Raw genomic sequence first — 8,877 nt, 5'->3', positions numbered from 1 at the left:
TACTACTCAGAAGCAGCCGGCTAAAACACTCAGCGTACCAAGCCGTCCCTTGCCCACACCCATTGGGGGGGGACGCGCAGGAATTATCAACATATTTTTCAAAACTGTCACATCCGTGAAGGGCATGCAGTGAATACCTCAAGACAAAAATGAGATACCAGTAAGGATCAGAGGAAAGCCAAATATAGCCGGTGAAGTACAAAATATGGCCGACAGAAGCGGCGTGAAGACTAGACAGAGAACGTCCATCAAATGTCCAATCAGTCGCAGAGCAAATAAATTACACCACCTAGCAAGATATGGATGGATTGTGAACTCGGCTGCAAAAGACAAAAATACATGCTAACCTCTGAAGCATAATATTGATGACATAATGCTGATCTCCAAAGCACAATGCGGATGGCATCATGCCGATTTTTACAAGCAGAAAGGATAATCTTCAGCAAAAAGACACAAAAGGAAGACCTTCGAATGGATTATCCTAAAAAATCCACTTGAAGGTCGGGGGCTACACCCATTGGGTACACCTTCGGTGCACCCCATGGATCACCATTTCAAGCCAAGATAGTGCCGACTTCTAAGGCATGGGACAAGATTAAAAACAAGGCTGGCCCTCAACCAAAACGCAGGAGTAAAGATGAAAATAATTTCTGATGAAGACCTTCGAGTAGATTATTTTCTAAAAATCTACTCGAAGCTCGGGGGCTACACCCATTGGGTGCACCTCCGGTGCACCCAATGAAGTTCAGGGTCCTACAAAATGAAATGCCGACTTCTAAGGCACAAGCACGAAACAAAGCCTCAGTTTACGAGTGATCAAAGCAGGAGGAGACAGTAAGAAATCGTTTTCCTCAAATTACCTGTAAGCTGGACCTGTGATCTTTGGGCTGATTACCTCAAAATCAACCCAAAGATCGGGGGCTTGTGGGGGACAGATATCCCCCGGGTCCACTGGAAGAGTAAAAGACCTCACGAAAGGCCCAAGGGCCCAATAAATCGTAAGGTCATTCTTTCGTGGGCCTGGGGAGGGACAATCAACAAAACAGGTTGATATGAGGCCGGATTGGTGCAAGCCCGGACGACCCACAACGTTGAGCGAGCGACCACAACAGAGATCCGACTTTCCCGCGCTGGAGCCCCCATGCAACGGGGCCATGCGAGGATAGGTCGGCGGAACTATAGAGAGATAAAATCAAACAGTTCACTATCTTTTAGTTACACATTGTTATCATATCCACGTGTATTGCCCCACGGTCGAGTATATAAGGCCTAGGGGGCACCCCTTCAGAACGATCGACCTTATTACTCAGCCACCCACATCAACTCTCTGCATTCTCAATTCAGAGAGCTACCTTGTAACCTCATTCACCAAGCATACTCACCAGGACGTAGGGTGTTACGCATCTCTAAGCGGCCCGAACCTGTAAACACTGTCCACTGTCCCTCGTGCACCTGGCACGAACCATTTTGCTACAGTCGGCGACACCGTCCTACTCCTAAAAACACCTTGAGGGGCAACCCCGGGTGTGCGGTCGGACCCAAAACACCGACAGCTTGGACGCCGCGTGGAAGCTGCAGGGTGAGCTGGAGTAAGAGCTTGAGCGACCTTGCCGCCGCGGAGTTCGTCGCCCTCGCCGCTGATGCCGGGGTCTTGGCCGCCGCGGGCGACGCCGACGCCGAGGCCTTGGTGCTCGGGCTCTGCGCGGCTGACGCTCTCCTGAGCCCGAGCAGCTCGCGCCAGCGGCTGGACCAGCTGGGTGCCTTAGGCGAGAACGCGTAAGGGTCTGTGCCGTCAGCCGCCGCGGCGCGGAGAGGCTTGATCGGCTCCGTGCTAGTCGCCGGCATTGCCTCCTCTGGCTACGCCGGGGTGGCGCGGCGGCCTCCGGATCCGGCAAAGTCGCCGCCTTTCTCAGCGGTAGCAGCTTGCCGTCGGCGAATAGCTCGTCGGCGGGGAGCATGGTGGCGGAGCTGCCGAGGCTGAACTCGAAGTCAATGAAGTCCTTGGAGATCGCGGGCTCCGGCGTGGCATGGGCATCGGGGACGGCGACGTGAAGGAGATAACGGGGACCTACCTCTGCGACACGGGCATCGGGGACGGCGGCGTGAAGGAGATAACGGGGCGCCGCGTCGCCTGCGGCGGCAAGCAGCTGAAGAAGACGACGCCAGACGGAGAGAAGAAGACGACGCGAGACGGTGTCTGAGCACGGCGACGGTAAACGGTGAAAGGACACTGATACACCCTAAGTGAGTGTCTCGTATCTATTTTAGAGTTTATCTGTCGTCTGCGTCTCCAAAACAGAGAAGCCAATGCCTCCATTTCGTCGAATCCCCTTCTCTCTTCTTTCATAATGACACAATTGTCTCAGATCAGACAGGCGCTGCCGCGTCGTGGGCTGATGGACCGACCTGCAGGTACGATATGGGCCGTTGGGCTGAATGGTCTCAGGATGTGGAGATCCAGCGGCCTTCTAGGCCTGAGGGTTTCGGCGCAGAGTCCACTATATTTTCCGCCGAGGTAGATTCGCCGTCAGCGAAGTATTTCGAACGATCCCCGGAGGCCCGGATACTGTTTTTTTTTTCGTTTTTCTACCGGCGCCGGAAAGCTCTAGGCGCTGTTGCGTGGATCATATCTCCTCCGGTCTCCTCGTCGTCCTCTTCGAATCTATCTGCAGTTGAGCACCTGATCAGGTGAGAGTTGCATACGCGGTTGATTTTCAGTTTTGTTTTATTTATAGTCGATACTGTTCTGTTGCGGAAACTGGAATTGTGCCTCGCATTGCGTGATCGAGGGACTCCAATCCCGTTCTATACTTCATTTTGAGACGAGAGACTCCTGTGAAAGAGGGGGAGGGGGGCTTGTGCCCGAGGAACCCTCATCACTGATGCGCCAATGCGTCAATGCGCCAATCGCCATTGCGTGTGTCAGCAGGAAGGAAAACTGGTGAGTGATGCGCCATTGCGTGTGTTCACTTTTTCCCGCTTTTTCTGGAGATCCCATCCATGGCGTTCTCTTTTCTTTCCTTTTTCCCGTGGTTCTTATTTCGATGATAAAGAGAATATGTGTTCCTACCGTGGTTCAAAAACATTGTCTACATAGAAAGCACCAGGATATGTCTTGCCGTGTTCTGCAGATTTTCTAACTGTGCCATCAAATGTGAAATAATGCACCTCTGAATGTCTATCAGCTTTGCTACTATAGTTCTTCTAGAAACAATTGTTTTCTTGATGAACTATAGAAACACAATTGAATTCAGAAAGACTGACCATTTTAGCAGTAAATATACCGGACTACGATGAAGAGGCTGAAACCTGGTTGGATATTTGATAACATGCTAAGTAAAAAGAATGCAATCATTAGATATTTGATAACATACTAGCTAAACAATCTCAAATGTAACCAAATTTAGAGTAAAAAAACTCCCTGTGTCAGATATTGTATTAAGAAGAAGACCTTTCTACGTCTAGGGCGGCTCACCTTCTAAAATTGAGTCCAGGAATTAGGCGTGTATAGACAGGGATTCAAGGAAGCATATCATTCATTATTTGCCAGTAACATCCTTTGCAAAATATCATGCCAAATAGGTAGGACACGCCCATGACCATGAACATGAACCATTGGAGGGTTGCATCAGTCAAGGTGTGTGGTCCCAGCATTTTATTGCACCGACACTGTCCGAGCTTGGCAGCTTGCCATCGGCCCATCACAAAACTGCATTTTACCCCCTTCCACATGAGGTTTTCTATCTTTCAAGCCAAAAGGAAAAGCAAAAAAAAATGCTGGGAGCAAATGGAGGCCCTACAATATCTCCCCCCCATAACCCTCCGCGGTGCCCTTTGGCCATTGACCAAATCCTGTCCACCCTCCAACTCCTCCATGAAGGCGAAAGAACAAACGGGGTGAATCATCTCCTGTGCCAGACTGCCAGTGCGTGACGGGGGAGATAAAAGAGGGCAACAGCTCAAAAGGAGAGCCTTTTGGTCTTTTCCCCCCGCTTCTACTGCAAACAACCATCATGGGCGGGCAAAGCTGCCCCTGCCCAGATCAATGATAGAGTGGGCGACAGTCAGAGACGGCACAGCGAATTTGCTACGGCGACAGGGGGAATACTGGGGTATATATATATATCCACTGTTATAGTGTTATAAGGTGGGTGATTCCAAGATTTACTGCAGTTCTCGTGTGGTCAATTTCGTTGTGTTAGCTCATGTTTTTTATTGATTAATTCTTGGAATTGTGTTAAGGCTTTCTGTCTGCCATCGACAATTGTCTTGGGTCCTTCCAATGTAGTCGGTTAAATTAGCCAACAAGATTATTGGCGGGCGACATTGTCAAGAAAAAAAATGAGCAGGGTTTTGAAATGTCAAAAAGATTGTTCAGAAACCAATAGTCCGGAAATTCTGTTCAGAAACCAATATGTCAGAAATCTAGATCACATTTCTCGTCATGGTTCATGCATGAAGTCAAGGACAGAAACGTTCACATTCGTGCAAGAGGCCTAATTCAGAGGAGCGAAGGCTATTTCTTCTTCGGAATCATCTTCCTCCCAGGATCCACTGCGCTCGCTGGGGTCTCCACACCATTACCACGTGAGCAAGGACAGGTCGTGGTCTCGCCTCGCCCTCGGTGGCTCCCCGCTTTTTCCTTCCCACCAATGCCACACTATTTTTATTCTGATGTCGGCCTCATCTTTCCGGGTGTGGCCTCCATTCAACACCCCCGCTTTCTTTATTTATGAAAGGTTAGCTAGGGCGCCGCTGACAACATGTGAGCGTGTTCGGCATTACTCCACTTCACTCCCTCCCTCCCTCACCTCTGGCTCATCAGTGCCTGCCTCACTAACCTCACCATTACTGAAATGCAGAGCTCGCATAAATAGGCAGGACCCGTGGTGCTACTCTCCTGTCCCCTTCCGGCCTTTTCCCCCCTTCTGGAGCTTGGGGGGAGGCACTCTGCACCTTCGTCTTCGTCTTGGCGTCCTCCAGCGCTCTGCCTTCCTGAGCTGGCTTCTTGTCCGCAGGTCAGGTTCCTCCCGCTGATTTCGTTTCGTGCGCTTTGTTTCTCGGAGGGGATGGATCCATTTGGGAATGCAACGGCTCCCGACTTAGGGGCATTCATGGGGGTCTGCTTCCCATTTCGTTAAGTTTTTCGGATTCATGGGGCATGGGCTGGTGCTTAGCTGCCATTGTCGTGTGGCTTCTGATTTGCCTTTTGCTGGGAATCTTTACTGTTTAGCCTGCTTTGCCCTTTATGCTAGAAGGACATACTTGCCTTCAGCAAGAAGCATAAGTCTGCTGGTTTTTATTTGAGGCGTGCTTTATCACGATCTGAGTTTTCTCCTCTCGGGCAAAGCAAAAACCTTTTGGAGATTTATCACGATCTGAGGTTCTTATCGTCCATCTTTTTTTTCTCTGCCTGCTTCTTCGAACTTGTTTTTATGGGTTAGGTAGGTAATTTGGTGCCTCTTTAATTTTTTTGGGCAAACATAAATTCAGGTGTTATTCAGAAATCAAACCAAGCAAATCTACTGCCAGTGAATTTCGTTTTAAGTTATAAAGTCAGTAGCTAACCACAGAAATTTACTGCCGGTGTTCAGACTAGTTAGTTCTGATCTCACCAAACGGTACATTAATTGTGCTAAAAAAACCTCGCTGAAACAGAGACTCCGCTGAAACATGACGATTTACTAAGTTTCAATTTTTGATATTTTCTTAGATTCCTTTCACTGCTCACAGTAAAATTAGTTCATCTGTCAGTGCAAACCATGTGCCTTCATCTTCAGTGTTCAGTTCAATTGCTCAAATAAAAAATGCGTAGCCTAAATTTGTCAGTTTAACCCATCTACCCTGAACTCTGAGATGTTCCTGAGTTGGCTGCCTTTCTCCATTAGATCAAATTAAATTCTGTTGGCACCTTACTATGTTCTTGGAACTGCAGGATCCATGGCGAAGGACTACCCAGCTTCTCCGAAAGCTCAGCAGCTCCAGGAATCCAAGAAGCAGCGCCTGACATACATCCTCGTCGTAAGCGCGCTCTGCATCGCCTTCTACGTCCTTGGCGCATGGCAGAACACCACGCTTCCAAAGCCCATAGGCAACTCGGCGATCACCCGGGTTGGCTGCGATCCCACTGCCGCCACGGCACAGTCCTCTGGCTCTGTGCCGTCGTTTGGGCCAGGCTCCGGCGAGGTGCTTGACTTCGACGCACACCACCGGCTCACCATCAACAACACGGACGGCGATGGGGAACTGCAGCAGTTCCCGGCGTGCCCTCTCAACTTCAGTGAGTACACGCCGTGTGAGGACCGTAGGCGCGGGCGCCGGTTCGACCGAAACATGCTAGTGTATCGGGAGCGCCACTGTCCTGGCAAGGACGAGCAGGTCCGATGCCTCATCCCAGCACCGCCTGGGTACAGGACCCCCTTCAAGTGGCCTCGTAGCAGGGACTACGCCTATTTCAACAACATCCCCCACAAGGAGCTCAGCATTGAGAAGGCGGTGCAGAACTGGATCCAGGTTGAGGGCGACAAGTTCAAGTTCCCCGGTGGTGGCACTATGTTCCCGCGTGGTGCTGATGCCTACATAGATGACATCAATAAGCTCATCTCGTTATCAGATGGGAAGATCAGGACGGCTGTTGACACAGGTTGCGGGGTAAGTGGAAGGACACCTTGGTGGGTCTAGGTTCTAGATTTGCGTTGTGATAGTGCTGATGCTTTTGCTGTTGAAGGTTGCTAGTTGGGGAGCTTACTTGCTGAAGAGAAACATCATCGCCATGTCATTTGCGCCGAGAGACACGCACGAAGCTCAGGTGCAATTCGCGCTGGAAAGAGGTGTCCCTGCCATCATTGGCGTCATGGCGAAGCAGCGGTTGCCTTACCCATCTAGGGCGTTCGATATGGCACATTGCTCGCGCTGTCTGATTCCTTGGGATGAACACGGTGAGTACTCCAAGGACATTTTTCAAGTTGTTCTTGGGTAGAAAACGAACTGACTGACTTGGTGCATGCTCTCAAACTTCCTTTAGATGGACTGTACCTTGCTGAAGTCGATAGGATTCTGAGGCCAGGAGGATACTGGATCCTCTCGGGACCTCCGATCAATTGGAAGACACACCACAGGGGGTGGGAGAGGACGAAGGACGACCTCAAGCGGGAGCAGGACAAGATCGAGGATGTTGCGAGGAGCCTTTGCTGGAACAAGGTGGTTGAGAAGGGGGATCTGTCCATCTGGCAGAAGCCCAAGAATCACCTTGAGTGTGCCAACATTAAGAAGACATATAAGACACCCCATATCTGCAAGAGTGACAATCCTGATGCTGCCTGGTATAGAACCGCTTAACCAATAAAAAATTGTGTGATGATCCATTTAGCTGTCTAGGAGTACTTATTTTTTCTTATGTCCCATTATACAGGTACACACAGATGGAAGCCTGTGTTACTCCACTGCCTGAAGTGAGCAACCAGGGAGAAGTGGCTGGGGGAGCGGTGGAGAAATGGCCAGAGAGGGCGTTCTTGGTTCCCCCCAGGATCAAAAGGGGCATGATTCCAGGACTGGACGCCAAGAAGTTTGACGAGGACAAGAAGCTTTGGGAGAAGAGGGTGGCCTACTACAAGCGCACCATACCAATTGCAGAGAACAGGTACAGAAATGTGATGGACATGAACGCCAACATGGGTGGGTTCGCTGCTTCTCTAGTGAAGTACCCCGTGTGGGTGATGAATGTCGTCCCTGTTAACTCCGACCGGGACACCCTCGGGGCAATATACGAGCGAGGGTTCATCGGCACGTACCAGGACTGGTGCGAAGCTTTCTCGACGTATCCAAGAACATATGACCTCCTGCATGCTGACAATCTGTTTAGCATCTACCAAGACAGGTAAGGGAACTATGTGCTTCGATCTTTATCTTAAATACTACTATATGGCAAGCAAATTTTTTTACAACATACAGGCCATCATGACGCGTTTTGTTATCCCCTAAACTTTCCAGGTGCGATATAACTGGCATCCTCTTGGAGATGGACAGAATATTAAGGCCCGAGGGCACAGCTATCATCCGCGACACAGTCGACGTGCTCACGAAGGTCCAGGCAATAACCAAGCGGATGCGGTGGGAGAGCCGCATCATGGACCACGAGGACGGCCCCTTCAACCCGGAGAAGGTCCTCATGGCGGTCAAGACGTACTGGACCGCCGAAGCCGAGGAGGAGCACTAGCACACGAGTGACACCGAGCTCACTTGAAAGCGTGAACCAAGCCTGTTCTACACTTCTACTACCGGTCGAGAGGGATGGCGTCAGCGTTTTGCGTCTCAGTGTAGTATGTATGTCCCTTTTCACCTTTTCTCTAGTTCTTTGTAGCTAGCTACAATCAGATGGGAAGGTAAGGGAGAGTTTTGAGACGGGGGGGGGGGGGGGGTTGGTTGGTCCTCTAGTTGAGATACAGGAAGCGGTTTTGTAGCAGGGGAAGGTTTCGCTGGTCTTGCGTAGGTTCCTGGCCCTGTTTCACGAGGGGTTGAACTAGGTTTTAGTTTGTAATGCGATGGCACCGGGCAGGCATTGTTAATCGTATATTGGGGTGACCATAATAGTAACAGGTATTTATTTAGTTTTCATCTGAAAAAAAAAAGTGCTTGGAAATTTGAACTGTCGGTGCATTTCTGATGCAACCAGATTCTGGTTGTTCCGTTGTGGAAGTAGCAGTCGACGGTCCCTACTGTGGCTATCACTAGACAGAAGACATCCATATGGGTTTTGGCTTATTGCTTCCCTGCACTGGCTTGGCCCATGAACATGTTCAGCTGGGTTGTCTTTGTACAATCTCGCACATACTCGTCAACGGGCAGCAGCCCAAGAGGAATTGACGAAACGCCAGGCGC

General features: G+C 50.2%; 1 protein-coding gene across 6 annotated transcripts; it reads left to right on the top strand.

The window, feature by feature from the left end:
• Window positions 1-2,509: 2,509 nt before the first annotated feature.
• On the top strand, window positions 2,510-8,644 carry LOC100282582 (uncharacterized). Of its 6 annotated transcripts, none has more exons than XM_008678326.3 (7): window positions 2,510-2,688; window positions 4,863-5,018; window positions 5,936-6,651; window positions 6,728-6,938; window positions 7,025-7,322; window positions 7,412-7,876; window positions 7,990-8,644. In XM_008678326.3, exons 3-7 carry the CDS (start codon window positions 5,941-5,943, stop codon window positions 8,213-8,215), a joined length of 1,911 nt encoding a protein of 636 aa, XP_008676548.1. In that variant the 5' UTR covers window positions 2,510-2,688; window positions 4,863-5,018; window positions 5,936-5,940; the 3' UTR covers window positions 8,216-8,644.
• The last annotated feature ends 233 nt before the right edge of the window (window positions 8,645-8,877 follow it).

This window comes from Zea mays, chromosome 1, assembly GCF_902167145.1.
Source record: "Zea mays cultivar B73 chromosome 1, Zm-B73-REFERENCE-NAM-5.0, whole genome shotgun sequence".
Classification (NCBI taxonomy): domain Eukaryota; kingdom Viridiplantae; phylum Streptophyta; class Magnoliopsida; order Poales; family Poaceae; genus Zea; species Zea mays.
Note: the sequence above shows the minus strand (reverse complement) of the source record. Positions and strands in the feature narration are given on the sequence as shown.

What these genes read in the sequence shown, in the direction of transcription:
- LOC100282582 (XM_008678326.3), top strand. Translation starts at nt 5,941, where the DNA reads ATGGCGAAGGACTACCCAGCTTCTCCGAAAGCTCAGCAGCTCCAGGAA. An exon ending in CTGTTGACACAGGTTGCGGG is followed by an intron (nt 6,652 to 6,727) that starts GTAAGTGGAAGG and finishes TTGCTGTTGAAG; the next exon opens with GTTGCTAGTTGGGGAGCTTA. An exon ending in GACAATCCTGATGCTGCCTG is followed by an intron (nt 7,323 to 7,411) that starts GTATAGAACCGC and finishes CCCATTATACAG; the next exon opens with GTACACACAGATGGAAGCCT.